At 44.6% G+C, this 24032-nt stretch overlaps 1 protein-coding gene across 2 annotated transcripts in view; it reads left to right on the top strand.

The window, feature by feature from the left end:
* LOC144124489 (uncharacterized) overlaps window positions 1–24032 on the top strand; it is a 1136493-nt gene that overhangs the window by 309933 nt on the left and 802528 nt on the right. The window contains exon 3 of one of the 2 annotated variants that reach the window (XM_077657185.1): window positions 19136–19275. The exons of the other annotated variant lie outside the window; for it this stretch is intronic. Within the exon in view, the coding sequence (XP_077513311.1) occupies window positions 19136–19275 (140 nt within the window). The remainder of the gene's footprint in view (window positions 1–19135; window positions 19276–24032) is intronic. 2 annotated transcript variants of the gene reach the window in all.

Below are 24032 nucleotides of genomic sequence, written 5' to 3'. Positions count from 1 at the left end.
ATCATAGCAAAAGCAGTGTCAAGCATTGGACGCAAAAGAAGTCGAAACCTTAAACGCAAAAGCAACACGAAAACAAAATAAAATAACAAAAGAAACATAATAATAAAAGCCAAAACAACCGCCCAACCCAGGTTTGGGAGTCGGACGCCGGAAAGGGAGAGAGAATTCTTGGCGGCACGGCTCTTCATAAAAACGTTTCAATATAGCAAATTTCATTACCTCGCAGAGATACAGAGCTATCCGCAATGCATGTGATCCCCTTCTTTTTAATCATAAAGGCCACCTCATAATCATATACGTGGTGTCACATGGTGAGTAGGGGTTGTAAATGTGCCCTTTTTGTCCCAATGAACAGTCGGTAGTGTGAGAATGTGTTGTCTTTTTCTTGCTTGTGTTCTCTTCGTTGTGCAGCAGTTTTTTCAGTCATGCACTAACTCGCCCACAGGACGTCATTCTAAGGTGGCAGCGTACGTCTGCGTGACGCACTCTGTGCAACTGGCAGACGTCAAGTTGAGCGAAACAATTCGCAGCACTGTTTTTAAGGCGTGTTTGTATTACTCACCGGAGCTTGGAGAGTAACGTCGGGTGTGCTCTAAACGCGCATTCAAAATTGGCGCTGCGTGCCACGGGGATTCAGGTGTTATATTTGGACAAAGTGAAGTCCACAGCAGCAGCAAGGCGGCGCTGCGCAAACTTCTGTTTCGGTTTCAGTTGGCTTTTTTAAGCGAGCACGACTTGTTTGCACTAAAATAAACTGTGATTTAAAATAAAATGCAAAAAATAAAAGAAATTGTTCATTCAGCGGGAATGGAACACTAGTCCACCACGCGTGAAACAAGTTCACTAACCACTACGCCTCGGCCAACTGTCGAACAGTTTGGCTGAAATGCGTGAATAGCCCCTTGGTGCTCTTTCATCTAGATTTTTAGACACCTTTGCACTTCGCCAGCATAAATCTGGCTTCAAGAGGGAGGCAGCCAGCACATAGCATTCTTTTTCCAATGGACAAAAGGACAGGAGTGACCAACAGCACGCCTATTAGCCATCGTCAGCCATGATGCCATCTACCTTCCTACTCAACTTATTAAATTATGGAAATATGATTCTTATTCAATACTTGCTGCTAACCTCTCTTAGCCTATGCAGTAGGCCACGAATGTAATTAATTGCATTGATTCTGATGTTGCTCGGCTTCCTGCTTCATGAATTTGTGGCCACCCTCTACATTTAAGGCTGTCATGACTCTCTCAAAGGTTGCAGCCTTCTTTGTGCACTCTCAAGGAAACCCGCCAGTTGACAATGGAATGCCACCCGGCTTTGTTCGTGAAGTGCTCTGGTTGCATTTGGAGATCGCAGTGGTATTGCATGTTAGAAACCAGCTAGCTCTAAGTCGGTGCTTGTGCTGTCCTTCTTTATTGATCTTTGTTTTTGTTGTGCTGTTCCTTCTCGTGCAACAAGGTGATCACTGGGCAGCCCTGACGTTAGACCTGCTGAGGTACGTAGTGCCCACAAGTAGTGCCCACAATAAGAGCGTCGCTCTCACTACACTTCCTGTTGACAACTTGTTCAACTCTCGCTTTTGTAGCACACATACGCCTTTCATTCTCAAAACGCTGGTTCAGTGCAATTTAGTTTGCTTGCTTCAGCAATGCTGCTGAGGAGCTTGCAGCTAGATCAGTCCTTCATTGATGCTTAGCAAATAAACGGGAATTTCGCTTTTGCTTGTGTTTACTATTACTTGCAAAGTCCAAGAATGCACTGTCGAGGCTCTCATTTGAGAAATCAGGATTTTCGCATGACATATTCTGTTGGTGACATTACACTGAGAAGGCCCCAGTAAGAAACAAAAATCGAACAGAGGTTAAAGCTCCTGACATGTATCGCTGATTCATAAATCTGTTCATATCTAGAATCCCTGCTGATCCTTTGTCACGAGGATCTGTTGTGTGAAGCACGAGGACTACTTTTGCACATGGAGCCACATCATTCACGTGCCACTTTGGTATGCGACAAATGAGTGACTGACATGTGACGTTACCACTGCAGATCACGTCATATTGCACCTCATTTTTTCAAGGAGCATATAGAAATTGGGTGCGTGTTTGTAAGTTTTTTTGCAGGTATATCTGTGCTCAGGACTCGGGTTAAATTGTGTTGCTGTCGGAGTATGATCGCTGAAAAACATTTGTGTCCACATGTTTGCTAATACGGATGGTATGGAGGTATACCTTGGCTTTGTGACTGTGTGGCTGGAGTGTTGGAGCGTTTGGAACATGCGGTTTGTGGTGATGTAATGCTGCTGTGCCCTTCAAGTAAATGCTCCTTGGAGGATGAGCATCAACTCTGCAGCTTCTTTGAGCCAAAAGATGGCAAAGCTGAGATAATTTTTAGTGTACTGTTGCGCATGGATATTGTAATATAGAACTGTGAGCAAGAACCTAGTACTAATTTCGCTTTAAAAAAAAAAGGAACCTAGTACTACTTGGACACCGTGTTATACCCAAAGCCATGAATACCGACGTCACAGGGTGAGTTGTAGTTAGCAATAGAGTTGAGGGCATTTGAGTTTCTCAATCGCTGTTGAACTTTGGGCTCTTTCGAAGAGTAAGGCTAGCACTCCATGGCAAACTCATTCACCATTGAGAGGTTCCAAAAATTTCTGAGTACTTTGTGCCACGCATAGACTACCGCACAGCGAATTCAATGCATGCTGCACTGTATTTTGTTGCCGTGCATAACCACCGACTGTTGTCAGTCAACACACCTTCTCTCGTTTCGACTGCTGGGAAAAATTGCCTCATGATCCATTTTTTGCCTCTTCTGTTCTGCTTCCTCTCAATGTCATATCTCGACAAAATCACGAGTGCTCACTCAGGCTCACTCGAAAAATTTAGTCAACCTACGTGCTCCCTAAAACTTCCTCTCAGAGAGGCCTGGACTCACTCGAACTCATAAACTCAAACTCACTTAGGATTACAACTCAACTCACTTGGGCTCACTCAGACTTACATATCATCAGACGCGAACAACCTATAACGACTCACGAGTCATTCATACTCGCGACTCATCTGGGCTCACAAACTCATTTCAACTCACGAGTCATTCGGTCTCACTCACTCATTTCGACTCACCACTCATCTGGGCTCGCTGATTTGGACTCACGACTGATCTAGGCTCACTCATTCCGACTCAAGACTCATCGGGCTCGTTCATTTCGTCTCACGACTCATCGCGACTCACTCATTTCGACTCACGACTCATCTGCGCTCATTCATTCGGGCGCACTCGCTTATTTCAATTGATGTCTAAGCCAGTCTAACCTTGACTCACAACTCCTATAAGCTCACACATCGAACAGCTGAATGTGTTTTACGCCAGCCTAAATGTTACGCGCCTGAAGGAACATTTAAATGTGACGACTATGGCATCTGTACTTGCACTCTTTGTTTTGTGCTATACAATTCACTAACCATTTTGGAACAACATTTTAGATTATAGCTAAGAACTGCGGTTGGTGTTTCAATATTTTTGCATTTATTGTCTTTTTTGTTTTTATGCTGTGCTGCCCTTTGTCCAGAAAAAAACCCACTATCAAGCTTTTAAATCCGGCCGTTTGTTTTAAACATACATACATTAAACCCTTCTGGAGAGCGGCGAGAGCCTCCCGTAAGGACTTTGTTCAGAACTGCTACGTTACTGTTACTTCCGTTACTGCTATGTACATTTCTAAGAGACTAAATTTTCTATTCTACAACAATTCTTCTCTGCGACCCATTCTCCGTTATTATCTTTTAACCAAACCCATCTAACGCATACTGTATAGGCTCATTGTTAGGGTTGCATCCTTTGTGGTTTTCGTTCTTATCCGCACTTCAAGAACACGAGTAAAACTGAGAGAGAGAGAGAGAGAGGGTTTATTGGTAGGAAAGGAAGAGAGGTTGGCCTGAAAAATAATATAAATATAAAATATAATATAATATAAATAATACAATATATATATATATATATATATATATATATATATATATATATATATATATATATATATATATATAAAATATAATATGAATTTATATAAATATAAATGTAAATAACTAAATAAATAAAATTGTGCTTCTAGTGTGTGATCGGCCCACCAAACACCTTGGGCCCAAGCTTCACCGATCCTCCCCGGACAAACAGACGCTTGTGCAGCGGTACGGCTCGAACACGACATCTGCAGGTAGGAGGGGTGCTCGCCTCTGAAAACTGGCCCCCATTATGCGGGCACCTGGGGATCTTTACCGTGCACTGACATCGCAGTGCACGTTAAAGATCTCCAGGTGGTCGAAATTATTCCGGAGCCCTCCACTACGGCACCTATTTCTCTCTTTCTTCTTTCACTCCCTCTTTTATCCCTTCCCTTATGGTGCGGTTCAGGTGTCCAACGATATGTGAGACAGATACTGCGCCATTTCCTTTCCACCAAAAACCAATTGTTATTATGCGGGCACTTAAACAATCTTATGATGCCTAAGTGCGAGAGCGCTGCCTGTTGCTGAATTGTGGTCGGGGACTTGGGAGGTGACCCGCCGCGGTGGATCAGTGGTTAGCGCTCTGGGCTACTGATCCGGAGTACACGGGTTAAACCCGACCGCGGCGGCCCGCTTTCGATGGAAACGAAACGCAAAGGTGCCCGCGTGCTGTGCGATGTCAGTGCACGGGAAAGATCCCCAGGTGGTCGAAATTAATCCGCAGCTCTTCTCTACGGCGCCTCTTTTTCCTTTGCTTCTCCCAACCCCTCCTTTATCCATTCCCTTACGGAGCGGTTCAGGTGTACGCCTAGATGTGACAGATACTGCGCCGTTTCCTTTCCCCAATAACCAAATTTCATTTAACTTGGCAGGTGAATGTTGTTTCGCTGCCGGAGCTCACTTCGCGCGTTTCGCTGTGTTCCAATGCTCGCATACTTAATCGGCAGTCAACTGCTGCCTCCGGCCAGCTTTGCTCTCCCGCCTCATGTTGTAGATGTGAGATTCAACTTAAGGCGAACTCACCGCGGCGGCGAGTACTTTTCCTTTTTTTTGCAATCTCTAGCCGCGTTTACTTGGATATAACAATTCAGCATCGTATTTTATAACATGTCTCGTGGAGGTGACACGCCACTGTTTACATGTATGTGCATCAAGTCAGGTGGGAGTAGGACAGTGGCCCAGTGCCACGGCTGGGTGCATGCGGCGAAGGGGTGGGGGGGGGGGGGTGGAGGGGCGAGCATTTTTCATCTTGAGCGTGGTCTGCATTGCTATCTGTGTGAGGGGCTTCCACAAACCTGCTTCCATCGTTGCGGAAGCCGCCATGCCCTTCTCGGAAGGGGACAGTCGCATTGATAATGATGACGCCACTCGCGTGCGGCGTCTGTGCCACGCATTCTGCCACGCGTGTCTGTCACGGCTTTCTGGCTACAGCGCGGTTTTCGCACAACAAGCCAAGTAAGAGGCCTAGACGCCTGTAGCTGGCGCTCGCGGGACGGTAAGATCTGAGGCCGCTGCATGTGTTCCGCTACCAATTAAGAAGCAGCAAACGAAGAACTACAGATGAAATGAACGGCTGCGCAAATCAGGACACAAAGAAGAAAGAGACACCACATGCGCCACCACATAGGCCAGACGGGTCGCTGCACTAACGACAGGGCAAGGGAGCATGAGAAAACGTTAGAAAGCGGAGGCGGTTCAAATTTGCCTCCCCATTGTATGGACTGCAAGTGTGAGCCGGTGCTTAACGGAATAAGAATTCTGGGCAGGAGTTGCGATCAGATGGCGCGTGAAATACTTGAGGCCTTTAGGATAAAAAAGAAAGGAGGCACATATGTAAGCGACGCCTCGGTATTCCTCCGTAGAATTGAAGTTTCCTTCCTAGACAGTTTTTTGTGACGTCATGTTCTGTGCTACTTTTCAGCCTAGCATTTCTAGCGGCCGTCGGCTGTTTGTTTAGGTGGGTTGTTAATTTTTTTATTGGTTTTATCTTTCTTTTTCTGACTGCTTTTGCTTCATATGTTTGCCTCTGCTTTTGCTACGATTGTTATTGGCTTTTTACTCTTTATATATTTTTTTGTTTCTGACTGCTTTTGCTTCTCCTGTATGACTCTGCGGTTGCTACGATTGTTTGATACTGCTTTTGCTAAGAGATGGCCTCTTTGTTTCGTTGTTTAATTCCCTTGATCAGAGATATCTGTTAGTCTAATCTGCAGTATATAGTCTGTTAACCTGGTGTAGCGGCTTTTCATACCACGTGCTGGGTTCGATGTGATAATGGGATGAGTATCGTGCTTGAGCGGAACTGTTTAAATATGCCACCTTTCCATAGAATAAACAGTTGGTAGTGTGCGCATGTGGTGTCTCTTTCTTGTCTGTGTCCTGATGTGCGCAGCCGTTCATTTCATCATGCACCAACTCGCCCCTCAGGCCGTTATTATTCTGAAAAACTACAGCAACCGCGTTAGAGCAAGCCACGGGTAATATCCAATGAGACGAAGTGTGGTGGCCAATAAACTTTTCTCGTGTTTGTAATAATGTAGAGTGCAACAGGTACAGAAATTTCGTATCAGGAAACAATGAAATTGCTTTGCCTCATCATCTTGATCAGAAGCGTACTAAGTATTACGAGTGCACAGGAAACTCGACCGGACTGACCACGACTGATCATGATGTGAATGTGAGCGCGGACTCACCACGACTCAGATCATGATCCTAATGTCAGCCCGGACTCAGCAGAACTCATCTTAACGATCTGAACATGAGTCCGGACTCATAACTCAGATAATGATCTGAAGGCGAGCCCGGACTCACCGCGACTCAGAACATGATCTGAATGTGAGCACAGACTCATGACTCAGATCACGATCTGAATATGAGTATTGACTCACTCACGACTCAGACCATGATCTGAACGTGAGTCCGAACTCACTCACGACTCGGATTAAGATCTGAACGTGAGTCCGGACTCACTCACAACTCAGATCATGATCTGAAATGAGCCTGAGTGAGCCCGGGTGAGTCCACTCATGAGTTAGTTCGCCGAATTATGCTGAATGGTGGAAACATTTTTTTCTTTTATTTTTCTGGGGGGGGGGGCAATATTCTGTCTCACTCTTGCGGCGAACTTGGAAAACACCCCTAAGAACTGCGATAATACAGAGCAGGTGACAGACGGCTATGATGCAATGCACCCAAATGAATTTTTGCTAAAGGGTTGGCCGCATAAATAAAGTAGGGAATGCTATGCCAATTGACCCAACCTGCACCATAGCATTTAATTTGCTACATGCTTTCAAAAACTGGTGTTTTTTGATGTAATTGCGTCAAGACGGTTCGGAAAGAGGAGTCCAGCAACCAAGGGCCATGGCGAATGCGAAGAAGTTGAGGCTAGCTACCACCTAATGTACAAAGGCATGACTCTGGTTCCTTCTCTTTATGTGTGACCGGGAAGATGGCCGATGATATGCAATCCCGGCCAGTTTTTCTGTCTAGCCCTTTTTGCGCCTACTGTTCTGCGCGTATGCTTCGGCGGCAATGCCAACACCACTTCATACGAACACTGTGAATGCATACAGCGAAAAGAAAATTGCTTTTAAGAGGCTCAAGCAGTCCTAAGTATAGGTTCTTTTAGATTTATCGGCCTTTTTCAAAGCATCATCATGTGGCTCATAATTTCTCTGTAAGGTTGTAAGAAAGATTGCGAACGGCTCCACCTAATATCACGATTGCACAGACTTCCTTCGCACTCACTGTAACTGCTCTGTGAACATATCAGCTACCGGATTGCTTGTAGGGATGATGTTAATTCCAACTTTTAGTGCAGAAAGTTGTTTCCTATAAAGAGGAGTTAGATTCTGCCCTTTCCTGCTTGGGACGACACTTTGTGTTATTCAGCATATGATCATGAGAGCCCATATCATCTCAAGCTTATGTCATTGCTGAACATGCGACGAACTCTGACCCGAGTCTCTTTATCCTAAACACTTAAAGAGAAAGCAGCGAAATACATTGGAAGTACACACCGACACCAGGTCTATCAGCACAGGAAAATAGCAGTGCTCCTTGAAATGACTGCACTTGCATGAAGGAACGCTTCGTCGCTAGTACGCTGGTCACGAGAACAGAGATTCTGAATACAATCGACCTCACTTATAACGAACCTGATTGTAGTGCGGATTGCTTTTGTTGTGTCCAAGGTTCGTAGTAAGAACCCTTTTATTTTACAGCCAGAAATATGATGTCCCACAAAATTGACGTTTGTTTTTCAGAAAAGATCATTATGCGCGTCAGCTTGTTGAAAGGAGACCGTTCCACGGCGCTTTCCAAACTCTGTAGAGGGTCATACATATGTTTCCCGCCAAGGCAAAGCAACAAGCTGCTTTAAGTGCACGATTTAGCTAATACCGGTAAAACCGTTCATGGGAACCTGTCACATATAATGGAAAGTTTGAAATAGTATAAACTAAAGAAGTTTGGACAAGACGACAAGAATGGCGATAAGAATGACGTGTATTAACCCACGACTAAAGAAAACGAAGAAGAAATATTGGGTTAGGTGGAAAGAGATGATTGGTGGAGAAGAGATGACCAAGACGATGGCAAGAATGACGTATACAAACGCGAAGGTTACAAAAGCGCGAGGGATAGCGTGGCACGGGGGGAAGAACAGAGAAGCGGATGCTCCGGCGAGTCAGGAACACCTCGGCTGGAAGAGAGCAACGACGGCTAGGGCTCCGGTGATCTAGAGTTCTACGGCGTCGCACAGTGGACTTCCTGCCGTTCATAAGCCCATTCCGGGGAGTCAACGGATGACGCAACCACCTGCTACTTTCAGGTGTGCCTCCAGCGCTGTTGCCACTGCCACATATAATAGGGAGTCTCAAATAACGGCATGAACGAAAGAGGTTTGAAGAAGACTACCAGGATGGCGATAAGGATGACGTGGATTACCAAGAGAATAAAGGAGATGAAAAAGAAGCATTCGGTGAGAGGGGAAGAACAGAGGAGTGGAGGTTCCGGCATGTCAGGGACGCCTCGGCATGAAGAGAGCAACGCCGACTACTGCTCTGCTAATCTCGAGTTCTACAGCTTCGCACCGCGGATTTCAAGCCGTTCCAGAGCCCGTTCCGGAGAGTCAACGGAGGACACTACCACCTGCTACGTTCAGGGGTGTCTCCAGTACTGTTGCCACCCATCCGGGTGGTGCCCCTAACGCCAACATCACCGGCATCACCTCCATGAGCGCTTGGACCGGGATCTTGTACGACGCCGCCAGCGACGCCAGCCACGCCAGCCTGAGCGCGTCGAACGCCACGTCGACGCCGGCTACAGGGCCCTTGAAACGCCGCATCCGCACCGAACCAACAGCAAGCATGAACGCCGACCGCTAACAGTAGAACGCTAGTAGTAGTCGCTAGTAGCAGTGTTCCCGGGTCGTGTGTATTGATAGTCTTTGTGTTTTATTCTAGTTTTGTTTCTTTTATGTGGTAGTGTTTGTGTCACGTAGGGTGTATTAAATGTGCGTCTGTATGGGTACACCTGTCACCTAGTCCATTCTTTCGGTCCGAAGGTTGTCCGGGGAGAACCGTGACAGCCACCCATCCAGGGGGTGCCCACAATGCCAACATCACCAGCATCGCTTCCACGGGCACTTAGACCGGGAGCTCGTACGACGCAGCCAACGACGCCACCAGCGACGCCAGCCTGAGCATTTCGAACGCCACCTCGATACCGGCTACTGGATCCATGCAGTGCCCCATCAACGCCGAACGCTAGTAGACTTGGTGTTACGAAGTAGTGTGTATTAGTAGTCTGTGTTTTGTGTTAGGTTTTTCTGTTTTGTGTGCTAGTGCCTGTGTCACGTAGGGTGTATTAAATGTGCGTCTGTGTGGATACACCTGTCGCCTAGAACATTCATTCAGTCCGGGTGTTGTCCGAAGATCCGTGAGAAAGATAAGTGGCGAGCTTGCCAGGATTCATTTCCTTGATTCTTGTTGTTTTGTCTGGGATCATTCCAATCTCTCGCGGTCAGAAAGTTTGGATTTCGCAAAACCGTTATAACTGGCTCTCAAGCTAGGGTTAAGCAAGGAAGAGGCGATGCGTCACTATGAATAGGAGGCAAAGAGGCAGAGAGCGGAAAGGGCGCAAACAAGCGCTGACGCTCGCGAGGCAGAAGAGCGGGAGGCTAGAAGAGCTCGCGAGGAAGAACAGGAGAAAAGAAGGATAGAACGGGAGAAGGAGTTTATTTTGTGGAAACAGGCGCATGTCGAGGGAGGTTTTGTGATCACGGACGATGAACAGCGTACCTTAGCCGGTACAAAATTTCCTATACCGGCCAGAGTTTGTCCAAGAAAGCTGATGGCTCCTTTTCATGACAAAAGAGACGATTTAGAAGCATATCTGCAACGATTCGAGCGGATAGCTTTGGGGCAAGGCTGGGAGCGCAGTGAATGGGCTACAGCATTGAGCATGTGTTTAGTCGGAAAGGCGCTGAATGTGTTTGGGAAGATGACTGGTGCTGATTCTATGGACTACGAGAAAGTCAAGAAGGCATTCCTCCGAGGATTTATGCTTACGGCAGACGGTTTTGGCGAGAGATTTCACACTGCGAAACCCGAGGATTGTGAAACCGCTAAGCAGTTTTCCTGCACGCTGACCAACTATTTCGAGAGGTGACTTGATATGTCAAACACAGAAAAGAGTTTTGACGGGTTGCGTGACTGGCTGGTGAGAGAGCAGTTTTTAGCATCTTGCGGTACAAAGCTAGCGCTATTCCTGAAAGAAAGTCGTGTTCATTTTAGAGTTTGCCGACACTCCGGCCCAATTCCCCGATTCTCAACGGCTGAGAAGTATGAGTAAGGCAAAGGAGGAAGCTCAAATGGTCCTAGAGAAAGATGAGACAAAACCAAGAACCTATGGTGGTGCATCGAAGTCGACACACAGCTGTTTCCTCTGTGGCAAGGTAGCACACCGTGCAGCTGATTGTCGGACCAGTATCACAGGTTTTTTGTGAAGGTTATAAGAGGAGAGGACATACTGTGGATGGGAGTGCCGACATAGAACACAGGACCAAACCGCATGCGTTGTCGTCTCTCGGGTAGAACTTGCCACACCACCAGAAGTTCCACAGCTAGAAAGAGAGCGAACGCCGTTGGAAAATGAGGCAGTGAGTGGAACACCTAAGTCGAAAGCAGCAATGCCGGTGGTGGTTGGGCAAATAGGGGACCGTTCTATATTGGTGCTTAGAGACAGCAGAAGAGCCAACACAGTCTTGGTTCGGAGAAGCCTGGTGAAGGACGAGGATCTTACACGGCAAGCCTCGGCCATCACTCTTATAGATAGCACAGTAAGTTACCTTCCTGAAGCCTGGATTCCAGTGCCCAAGCCATATTATAGTGGACAGGTAGTGGCGAAATGCGTAGAACAACCAATCAAAGATGTCATCCTGGAAAACATTACGGGCGCAAGAAGTGTCGTGGACTCCGATCCCGACTGGGGGATGCTAGACGTTGAGGAACAGCCAAAGGAGGTAACGCCCATGACAGCTCAGGCGGGTGGTGGGGCAGTCAGTTTCTCGTCGGCACTGGAGACAGACCAAGTGGCAGCCCGAGCAGCGCAGTGTCCGCTCACTGCTCCCGTTACGATGTGTCTGAGCGTAACACCGGGCGAACTTGTAGTTAGGCAAAGAGAAGACCCGTGCTTGAAAGCCTGCTTCGAAAGAGTTGGGGAAAAGGTGAAAAGAAAGAGGAGTCGTACGCCATACGGATATTAATTGTGAACCGGTATTCTGCACAGGGAATGCATATTTAGCTCGGGAATGCGGGCCCAACAGCTGGGGTGCTAACGAAAGATATGAGAGAGACAGTGTTAAGCTTAAGACAAGACGCCATTATGGCCGGGCACCAGGTTGTTCTAAAAACGGTGTCTAGAATCACCGAGGAGTGCTTCTGGTCAGGTTTCCACAGTGACGTTAAGCGCTTTGTTCGCTCGTGTGACGTGTGCCAGCGCACAGTTCAAAGGGGAAGAGTTTGTCCCGTACCTCTGGACAGGATTCCAGCCGTCGACCTACCGTTTCAAAGAGTGGCTATTGACATTGTGGGGCAATTCTCTCCAGTATCCGCCAGAGGCAACATATGTGCTTACCCTGATTGACTTACTCGTTATCCTGACTCTATTCCATTGAAGGCTATTGAAGTATCCATGTGGCGGAGGGGCTTGTGGAGATGTTCTCGCGTTTTGGTTTCCCGAGGGAAATTTTGAGGGGCCGGGGCTCAAACTTCACGTCGGGATTAATGAAGGAGGCTAACTGCCTTTTGTAATATAGGCAGTTTCTAAGAACGCGATACCATTCCATGTGTCATGAGATTGTAGAACGGGTCAACGGCACCCTCAGAAATAGGATGAGGAAAATGTGCCAGGAGAGACCTACTAATTGGGATAGATATCTCTGAGCTCTTTTGTTCGCTTTCCGCGAAGTACCGCAAATGAGTCTTCGTTTATCGCCCTTCGAGATGTTTTATGGAAGAACCGTTAGAAGTCCACTTACAATATTCAAGGAGCTGCGGACTAATCAAAAGATTGCGTCAGATCTCAAAACAATATACACATACGTTCTTGAGTTGCAGGACAAGTTGGAGGAAACATGCACGCTTGCACATCAATCCCTGGAAAGGGCGCGCGAACTCTATAAGCGCTACTATGACAAGAAAGCCACTCACAGAAGTCTGAATCCGGGCGAAAGGGTTCTCATCCTGCTACGATACTGATGCAATGAAAGGGCCCTTACCTTGTGACGAGAAGAAAAATGACAGATTATGAATTATAAGCGGCCGTTATAAGCGGCTCGACTTTATTATTATGAGGAAAGCTGGTAGCGCTGCACTTCATCTACCATGTAGAGGAGCAGGAATGCCAGGAAGGTGAGGTTTTATATTTGGCTTGCCTATTGGTGGTCATGAAGCGTAAATTAACCCGCCACAATACAACTGTTCACACAGCAAACCTCGGAACAAATACTGTGAAAGTTTCCATACCATCTTAACACCGAACTTTCAGTTGCGTTAAATTTATCGAAATGAGAAAGGCACTATTGAAGTATTCTTAGCACAAAAGAGCTCTTGCTTGCTCCCTGCAAATGCTCTGAATTTGCATTGTATGCAATTGGATACAAAGTACCTTAAAATGTAAGTATCATTCTAGCGATTGTGTAGGTGATCATTGATGAATCGTTTTTTCTTGCTGATGTCAAATTTGCCACACCATAGCGGATTCCTGTAAATGGCTCTGCAGTGACAAAGTAGCTCTAGTGCTTCTTCCTGCCGCTTTTCGTTCTTCCAGATGCAGTTTTTGGTTGTCCTATGTAGTAAAAGGCACTCTAACACTTACTCTGCTTGCAGTCTTGTTCAGGTTTTGCAAAAATTTGGCTTGGTTTGTGGGGGTTTAACGTCCCAAAGGGACTCGGGCTATGACAGACGCCGTAGTGAAGGGGCCCGGAAATTTCGACCTTCTGGTGTCCTTTAATGCTCACTTACATAGCACGAAAAACTTTTCATTTTTGGTTACAGGGGCGAAAACAGGCACAACACAAAGCAGAAAGACGGGACAGAGCTCTCCGTCCCGTCTTTCTGCCTTGTGTTGTGTCTGTTTTCGCGCCTGTAACCAGAGATGAACAGTTACCAACTTGCCCCCGTAAGACGTTGTTTTACGCAAAACTTTGTCTGCATATGCATATGAAGTATGGTATATGGGGAGCGAAAAAACGGCACAACGGGCAAAGAAAGACGGACAACACAGGCGCCTGTGTTGTCCGTCTTTCTTTGTCCCTTGTGCCGTTTTTGCGCTCCCCATATACCATGGATCATCGTTACCGACTCGCCCAAGTTTCCACCCTTGTGCATATGAAGTGTTTTGCGTAGGTTGCTCGTCAGGGTTGACATGCACATGCTTCAGGGTTTTGCAGTCTCCAGGCAAAGAAGCCCCAGCGCTTGACAACAACTTTAACGAGAATTCTATAGTGGTTAGCATCTTCGTTTGGGCACTGAAACTGGCGTTCACTAAATGGATGCATGACCTGAACAATCGGGCTTTCGTGCATGCTTTTGCTATCCCCCACTTGAATAATTTGGAGTGAGCCTTCTGGATGGAAACAAGCGTCTCTGTGACTGTGGCCAAATGCCAGCACACATGGTTTCCAGAAAACAAATTTTCGATTTTGGATCAATTCTGTGTTTAGGTTGATAAGTTCTTAGCAGAGCTTGTCGAAGGAGGGACGAGCACATTGCCGAGCTTTGCCTTTGCTGTACAGATCTGAATAATTAACGTTTCACTGGCTCTATCCTTCGTCCTGTGCTTATTGACATAGCTTGTTACGACAGGTGCCTTCTAGCCAGGCTCAGTGAAGAGAAGATTGTTAATGTTATATGATATGTTGATGAAAGTAGTTTTTTACCACGTGAGCAATAGTCGGAAAACTGCTTTTTAGATTTTCCACATGTTGTGCTCAAACCTTAGTGACTTGGAATTGGCCACAAAGACTCCTGCTAACAGCACGATTAGGTTTTTAGATCTGGAACTTTTGTTTTGTGACGGCCGTATGAGCAAGCTTTATTTGCGGCAGTGCTGGAAGAGTTGTTTCCTCTCCTGTGGGCTCACTCAAAATTAGTCAAGCACGGGATAGCAAGAGCGTGCATGAACACCGAATTGTTCAGGTCATATGTACATTTTGCTTACATCAGTTTTGCCGCTCAAGTGAAAAGGCCAAGCACACCAGGAATTCCGTAAATATTGTTGTCAAGCATAGGGGAATATTTCCTTAAAGTTTGTAAGGAATCACGTGCGCGTCAATACTGATGAGATGTCCATGCAAAACACTGTTTGCATCTAGTGTGCACATAATTTCGTGCAATCTTATCAAGATAGCTAGCACGGTAGGTATGCTTTCTTCCGCCTCGTACGAACTGAGAGTCTGTGCGAGAGAAAGAAAGCAAAGCTTCGGGAAGAATCGCCACAAGTGGTATGGTGATTGCCACTGTGGCGTCATTCACAGGAATTCGCTGTCATGTGGCAAGTATAACGCTTTTAGCCACTTTAGATTTTTTGGTGCTCGCTTTGCATTTGTTTCCTCATATGTTCACTCGGCCTGTAGCAACAAACTATTTGGTTGTTAATCACCACACTCGTTTGTCGCCGCCTCTCGCCAGTTTCACAACACTACTAGGGATGAACTCACCAGCTAGGGTCAGCCCACTCTTGTGTTTCAGTATCCTAGCTCTGTTCCTTGCTTCTTCGTGCTGCTTCTTTGCCATGAAATTGTCGCTTATCTGTGCATATCATAGACACTAGTGAATTTGAAGCATGTGTGACTTCTAGAAATTGGCATGTACGCGTTCCGGAGATTTAAAACACCTTCCTCGCGGTTGTACATTTTTTTTAGCAGACTGTCGAGCAGGTTTTTCACGTGTTTCAGGGAAGCCTGCAGTTCATTTTTGCAGGTAGGCTTTTTGAGGTAATAAGATTGTTATTGCAGCATAGTAATATCAGTGTTGGCAGACATCAGAGAATAGATGGATCATGATAACTAGTAAGCATGGTTAACAAAATTCTAGTAATTGACTAGTTAACTCATTGCCTAATAGAGATAAGCATCTGATTGCAATAAGTGATTTGTAGCACGCTATAATAGCGATATCAGGAATACCGTCAGGATTGTGGCTGAACAGATTTGAAGTTTCACAAGTGGTTCGAAAATTGCGCACCTGCAATGGGCAAACAGCAACACCTGCGTGCGCCACATGACAGTCTCTGCCCTGCCTCAGCAGGACCAGCGAGTAGTGGCGAGCACTGTGGTGCAGGCAGACACATTTGATTACGTGGCACATGCACTGTGGAGTGACGTGGAGGGTGTTGTGTGGGATCAGTGCGGCTTAAATGTGGCATGTTCTCCATGGAGTGACATGCATAGATGGGTGCCACTGTGCGCCCATCACCGGTACATAGTTTTTGAATTACACGCGAAAGTGGCAACACTTTATTTTGCTTTTTTGCAACTAGTAATGCCAAGCTGTAAACCACGAATTGCTGACAGGAACCCATCTGTGACAGGTAAAATGTAACTATTCTAATTTAGTTTACTGGCTTACTATAGTCATACTCCTTTACAATATAGTCTACCGGGAGGCCCTCCAGCCAATGATGCCGACCGATTTTGATGATGTGGTTAATCTGAGGTTAATCCCTATCACACAGCCTGAGAGGAGATTTTACCATGGCACCTTGAGATTATTCATGAATTAATCACACGGTTGTGGCAATTGGACGAAGCCGTTTGCTGGAGGGCCACCTTTCAGCCGCATCTACCACCTAGTTCTCGGTGTTTTCCGACTATAGTTACCTGATGCACCTATTTTTTGACGTTCACAAGCGCTAATATTACGGTGCTGCAAAAGGCGTCGTCTACACCATAAAGATTTGTTTTAAAGATTAGCAGAAGGTTTTCCTGAACCACTTTGTATATTGCTACGGCAAATTGAACCAATTACTAAATAAAGGAGTAAGTACTCATTAACATTAACCCAAACGCAGCCGCGCAACCGCCAAAGAAATTGATATGTAGGTGCTCTTTATGTGGCATGCTACACAGAGCCTCTAAAATAAATTTCTAACTTTTATATTTCTGCTTCGAAATAGAGCAGCGAATGCTATGTAGTGCCATGTCCTTATTTATTTGAGCAGAAATTTAAGGTAACTTTTGTGGGGAATAACTAAAAATGCCTACTTCATAACTAAGTTTATTTTTCTAGCAGATGCTGACATTGGATGCATTTTTCATTCCAGATATTGAATTTAAAGCGAATGAATTTATGACTTTGTCCACTGGTTGCTTTTCCAGGTATCTTAGGGCTTCGCACGGGCTATCATGACTGGTACTCTAAAGAAAGGCAGAAAAACATGATATGGTACTTGGCGGGCATTTAAATTGTGTTGAAGAATTCAACAACATTGGTATGAAGTCCAGCTCATCAACACCTTCTGAGTGGCGGGTGTAAGCCTGCGTTTGAAGCTCTTGACACCGAATAAAAATGTGCTAATTGTGCGAAACTGTGTTTTTCAGTGCTTGGAGATGGGGCATCGCTCGTTCCTTTTGAACAGGGCTGGCATGTCGTTATTTGGCTAGCAATTTGGTGCATCTGTGCCAGGGTTCTAATATCGAGTGTTGCACCCTGCTGGAGAGCCGCTGGCAGTGTACCAGCTTGCCATTGCGTCGTCATGCAGTTTTACCCAGTTTGGCAGTATGCAGTGCTGTCAAGTGTGCCAGTATACAGTTTTACGCAGTACCAAACCGGCCTGATAATAAGGTATGACACTGGCATACACTGTTTCAGTGGCACTGCGTTTTCCGATAGGGCGGGTTAATTAATATTTTTTTTCTGTGCGCAATGCTAGGCTCCTTTTGAAAGGCCTGAGAGAAATGCAGCCAAAATAGAATTATAAAGGTTTACAACGCTACAGTGCAAGCAGAGAAAATATAAATGGTGGCATAGCATATGTTGCTAGGGTGCATTCATTACCATTCTCCCCTTGTTTTCATGTTTGCGTGACGCTCTATTTAAACCACCAAATTTGCTGTCTCAGAACGGTTTGGTGCTTTTTCATATCCTATCATAGCTCAATCTCCAAGTTTCACAGGACCGCAGTAGTGCTGCCACGGATTTATAATTGTATCTCAATAAAGCCTCAATATCAGTAATGAAAATATCACACAATCCCCCACATTAGTTATGCGCAAAACATTAAGCTGTTTATAATTTTTATGTGCTATACCGCAGCACCACACCATTTGCATGTTCGTATATATTTCCAAGCCGCACATCTCGGCCGGCGTAGATACTATCAAGGACGATAAACCTATTTTCACTCTAGAAGAAACTCATGTCTTTCTAGTATTGCTGTTATCAGTGAACCATCATCCTTACAAGCAGATTTTTTTTCACTTTTAGAATCTTTAAACCTTTTATTTATTTTGTTTATTTTTCGTGTCCTTGCGTTGCCTGTACATGCTGAGAAACGTTACTCTGTGTTTCGAACTTGCTAAAGGAATAATTTCTTATTCTTTCTGATTTATTTTGCTTCTTTTCCGTTCTTTCTGTATTTTTCCACTTCTAAGCTTGCATGCTTATTGTTGTTTTCAGCCTTTTGTGTTGTGTATGGTAACGGAGCTGTGTTTTGTATTATGAATCGCTCCTTATGTAATACACGAAGCGGCCGTTAGAATATCTTAAATAAATAGATAAATGTAAGATAAACCGGAAGCGCTTCACCTCCTAAAGCTTCACACAGACTTATGCCAAGTGGCAGTAAGTACCAGTTTTTATTGCGGTAAACAAACTTTGCCAAGGGCACCTGCACTGCTGAAAATTCTAACGGCCAGCTTTGCACTGATCAAGGCAATTTCTCTGTTGTACATTTTTATCTCATTCATTTGTGGGAGGATGAACCTCTAATGCTAGGTCAAAGGACTCAGATAAGCATGCATTTCATGGAAATTTCCACAGGAAATCCTCTAAATTAGCTTTTCGTATAATCAGGGGGTGTTAAAAAGATAATAGGCGCTGTTACTAAAATTCCTCACTTGTTTGTGCGGTTTGTGTTCAGCCATTATATTTCTCCTCTATACCTGTGAAATGTTTTCAAAACGCCTAGGATGCATGTCTGGTGAATGAATGTAAAAATTTAGGTGTGCTAAAGACCTAAAGAATATGCCCTTACACTGGCTCTCAATTTTCTTCCTGAGAGCTTGCCACTTTTGTTAATAAAAAAAAACTCCTTTCCTTTTTGCGATAATGTTTTATTAATGCGGCCAAACTCACAGTGTAGAGTTTTTAACTGTTTTTCAAATGCACCGTGTATCACCAGGGTCCTTAGCTTCGATTCCCAGCGCTTATGCACTCAACTGTCTGGCTGCTTAGCCAGATTTCTAATGTTCTTGTGCTTCAGGAACTATAAGAATTCACAACAGGTCAGCTTGAAACGCAGAGCTCATGCGCTCTACTGAATGGGTGCGCAATAAGTGTTCACCAACTAAGAAGCGAGTTGCAGCTTGTAACTTGATTTTCACGTTTTTTCAGAACAAAGTACAACCAATCTTGGCCCTGCAAAACTTGTGCAGACACTCGCAGCCATGGAGGCCTCACAGATGACAAAGAACAAAGACTATTTTTGGAAATTCGCGAATTCGTCTGCAATGGAGATTCTCAAACTTGGAAAGGCAAGTGTGGGCGAAGTTTTATACGTAATATGTACTACCTTAATAATGAGCAAAGAAACTAGCGTGCTGGATGGTATGTGCCACACGCAAGTTCGACCGTTAGCGTGGCCGCTCTGCTACCTGAATTTATTGTAGGAATTCATTTGCATCTACATCTTTCTATATCTGCGGCTGCACATTTGTGTCAAAACCCATGCAGAACTTCCGGTAATAGATAAAATCTATAGCGGAAAAAGCTTTAGGTCTCACTCTGGTCACTTTTGTGCTCAGCCGGAAGCATCTTTGCCCGACAGTGCATTCAGAGTTTCCGGTGGGCGTTTGCAATTATTAAGCGTATTATTTCCGTCAATTTTCAACAAATTTATTTTCTCCTCCTCTAAGCGCGCTGAGAGCGGCAACCAGTCGGAGCAGTATTAGTAAGTGGTTTTATTAAAATAATAATAAAAAGGAAGGAAAAGATTTCTGCAAGCCCCGGCCTCTGCCATCGATACTGAAGCTCAACAATGCTGATTCTTGGGCTAGTTGGTACTGTTCACTTATAATGGCAAAGTCTTTAGCGCAAAAAAACGAGGAAGACGGGACAGCGCTGTCCCGTCTTCCTCTCACGTCCTCGTTTTTTTCGCTAAAGGCTTTGCCATTATGAGTGACACTGAAGCACCTGAGCTGAGGCAGCGGAAATAAAGGACATCAGGCAGAATGGAGAAATGAAATGAAAGAGGTGAGGCAACAGGAAGAGAGGATAGGGCGAGAGGAATATACACAAACTATTTACACAAAGAAGGCGGGAAAAGAGTCGCGCACGGGCGAACATTCACCCCGACTGTGTCTGCCAGAGTACAAGTGAGGCTACGCGCTCGGTCTTAGCCAAGTGTTTCGACATAAAGGGCAGCTTCCGCTATATACTGCCACCACCCATCGGCGAAAACGGGACCGGCTTGACAGTGACCGAAGTGACCTTTCACTGTGGCCAAGCAGGGGAACAGAAGCGAAACACAGCAACAAAACACTGTGCAGAATGCATACGCTCCTGCTCTAACGCAGTCCAAGCGTACCAATGGCAACCATGAAATTATTTTATTACAGGCATGTATTTGATCAGTGAGCTCTGTCATGTTTCTAGGTTCGCATAGGCGAAGGTGTAGCCAGATTTCGGATGCTGTCAGAAATAAGTTGCTGAGAATGTGGTCGACATGATTATAAACGAATTCTGGCATTATAAACTCTCGACGATGATTGCGTATCTAAACCAGAGCCGCAACAAGCACAGCTCCGAAGCAACAGAGCCGTCTCCGCAAAAGATTTTCAGCCGCAGTGCCTTGGCGTTCAGTTTCTTTATTCGGTAGGGTGTCGAATTTTAGAGGCGCGGTCGCAGTGCATGCGACCAAGATTGGCGTCGAGAACGTATCTCGAGCAGCCTCAGGGGAACCTAAATTGCTTAAAATAATCCTCCACTTTTATTACGTGAAAATTTCCATACGCTGTATACGAGTATCTAGATGTATATACGCGATATATGTGCATGTATCTTTATGAGGCCTAACAGTTTTTGCCCGGCCCTCATGTCCGAGCAGCCGCGAAGAGACTAACGAAAGCAAGGCGCGGACCAATGATCCAGCGGACAGTGCCACACACATGTAGATGCGCACAGGCCGCCATTGTGAATTATGCCTCGTAGCTGCTAACCATTCTGAATAGGGATAGTTTAGCTATGATTTTCGAGGACCGATGGCTCATGGGAGGGCGAAGAGGTGTATCCTGCAAACTGCCTTCGCCTTTGGAGTAGCAACTTGAAGGTAAACAAAAATCCCTGAATTCACGTTGAGGAATACAGAGCCATTTATGGAAAGGAATAAGATGACCGTAATTGAAAGAAATAAAAAGAGTGGGTAATGGATAAAACGCAAATAGGGTGACAGACGTGTCGCTAATTCAAGGCATGGCTGTTTTCAATTTGTAATTCAATTCAATTTATTTCCCATGTGTACATTGTGAGGGTCGAGGGAAAAATGCCAGAAATTGTGGCTTGACATGCCCATCGGCCCCTACATTGCAGGGCAGCAGGCAACATATGTACACAAAAATCCTTAAAAAAACAGTGAGGAAATGAAGCGTGCACAAAAAATGATAAAAAAAAGCAAAAGAAAAATGTACTTCACAGAAAAACATGTCATTGGTTATTCAAATCAGGTCAACACTTTATGGAACAAAACAGATAAGGAAGCAGTGAAAGCATGGTGAAATCTAAAAAGTAGCACATACATCCTGTATATTTTTGCGGCATGCTCGTGATACATCAAGTTTTGCAGCATGAAACCTATTTAAAAGACGGGGCAGCGTGTTTTCTAGGCTATATGTACCATATATTGGTGCGGCATGTTGGAATATGCCTCAGTTCGCTGTGTCTGCTAGGGTAAACTTGTTTATTTAGCGAAAGGTGTGCCGTGTCACGCAAGTAATTCACATTTTGTCTTAGGTCTTTCTTATATCTTTCAGCCAGCCTAGCATTATGCATTTCAGATACTTTTACGACAATGAACTGGCGGAATAAGTCGCACGTGTTTATATCTGAACCGACGTTGACTATTGCACGTAGAGCCTTCTTCTGTAAAACGTAAATCTTATTTTTAGTGGTACCTGTAGTTGTTCCTCAAACTAAGGTCACATAGTTTACTTGGGACATAAAGCGCGAATTATACAGGAAAAGTTAAACTTTTAATGGAAGTAAGTAACGATGCCGGTTAATGATAGCTGTGACACGAGAAAGCTTACTGAGGACAGCGTTAACATAATTATCCCAGCTTAGCTGACTATTGAAATGTACCCCTAATATCTTAATATTGTCTACAATTTCTATTGTTTCCAGACCTAGCTTAAGATGGCATGGTTGAATAATGTTTTTATTTTTTGGTTTTAATATAATAGCCTTAGATTTATTTACATTAATTTTCAATTGTCTATTAAGGGACCATAGATGGAGTATACTTAGTATCCTATTTGCCTCGTTTATCACATCTTCACATATGCTTAATGAGAAGAACAGTGAGACGTCATCTGCATACATAACACACTTCGCATGTAGGCATTGATTAACGATATCATTTATATATAGGTTAAAAAGAAGCGGTCAAAGGATACTTCCATGAGGTACGCCAGCACTAACTCTTTTTTACTGAGGATCGACAGCTATTAATACACACAAACTGAAAGCGGTGTGCATGATATGACGAAAGAAGCGCATGAACACGACCCCTAAAGCCGTAGTCGAACAGTTTTGCCAAAAGTATATTATGACTGATATAGTCGAAAGCCTGCGAAAAATCTATAATAACACCAATGGCAAGTTTCCTTTCCTCGAAACACTGTAAGATATACACTTTTTGGCTTAGTAATGCTGTCTCAGTAGATTTATGTTTGATAAAACCAAACTAAGAATCTGTTATTATTTGGTGTTTTTCACAAAAGCATAATATTCTCATGTGGATAATTTTTTCCAGTCCTTTAGAAAAGATTGGCAGCACAGAAACTGGCCTGTAATTTGAAACGCAAAGCTTATCACCTTTATTATACAAAGCTGTCACTTTAGCAATTTCCATGCGCCGTGGGAACACCGCAATCAAAATTTAAATTAAATGTATGTGCTAAAATTGTGGATAGAATATCTAACACATGCTTCACAGGCCGTATCTGCAGATCCTCCGCATCGTGGCATCTGCTGTTCTTCATGTTAAAAAATGAAGTGAATACTTCAGAACATGTAGTTGGACTTAGATAAATAGAATCGTTGCTTTGCCTGATGAGAGCATCATATGACATGTTTGACGAACTTCACAATTCTCGGGTAACGAAATATTGATTGAACGCCTCTGCTAGTTCCTGCCCATTTACACTTCGTCCTTGGATAACTACTTCTTGAGGAGAGCTATGCTGCGGTGTACGTAAGATAAGGCTGTTAATCTGGTTCCATACCTTTCGGGAATCACCGTCGCATGATTCGAATTTTCCGTAGCAAAACGAATCCCTAGCACGCGTTAACTTCTTGTTTAGTTTATTTCTGAGGACTTTGTATCTTGCTAATAGCTCGGGATCGCGTGTTTTATTGAAGTCTTGGTACATTTTTTTCTTTAGATTGTATCTCTTTGAGCAATTGTGACGGCATCAACTCCTTGCGCCCTTTCCGAAGTGTAACGTGTGCCTTGTACTGAAAATGTTCGGTGCAAAGCACTTTAAATTTATCAAGGAAGCTATCATAAGCAACTTCGACGTCTGTCATAGAGAGCACGTCAGACCAGGTAATATCTGAAACAGCCTGTCTGTAAGAGGCAAGGTTTTTCTCCGTTATCGCTTGTTGAAAGCAAGCACGTGCTGATTTTTTCTTCATACGTGATTTCACCCCTAGCAGTATTGGGAAATGGTCACTAATGTCATGATGAAAGACAGCGGACACAATGCTCTCTTCATCAAAATTAGTAATAAGAAGGTCAAAAAGTGATTATGTATGCATAGTAACTCTTGTAGGTGTGCCAATTGTGTTAATGCAGCCATTTGCTGAGAGCAGTGGAATAAAATCTTTTGCGGTGCTGCTATCAGAAAGCAGATTTACATTAAAATCACCGCCTAGAATGACACTGAAGTTGATAGAGTTCGCAAAAATTAAAAATATGTCAACGAAAGAAAAGAATTATGCAGTGCGGCCATCAAGAGGGCGGTAACAAACTGCAATAATAGTACGGTCAAAATTTAAGCAAACCATTTCGTAG

This window comes from Amblyomma americanum, chromosome 3 (genome assembly GCF_052857255.1).
Source record: "Amblyomma americanum isolate KBUSLIRL-KWMA chromosome 3, ASM5285725v1, whole genome shotgun sequence".
Classification (NCBI taxonomy): Eukaryota; Metazoa; Arthropoda; class Arachnida; order Ixodida; family Ixodidae; genus Amblyomma; species Amblyomma americanum.
The sequence above is the reverse complement of the archived record's forward strand: the minus strand, read 5'-3'. Positions and strand labels throughout refer to the sequence as shown.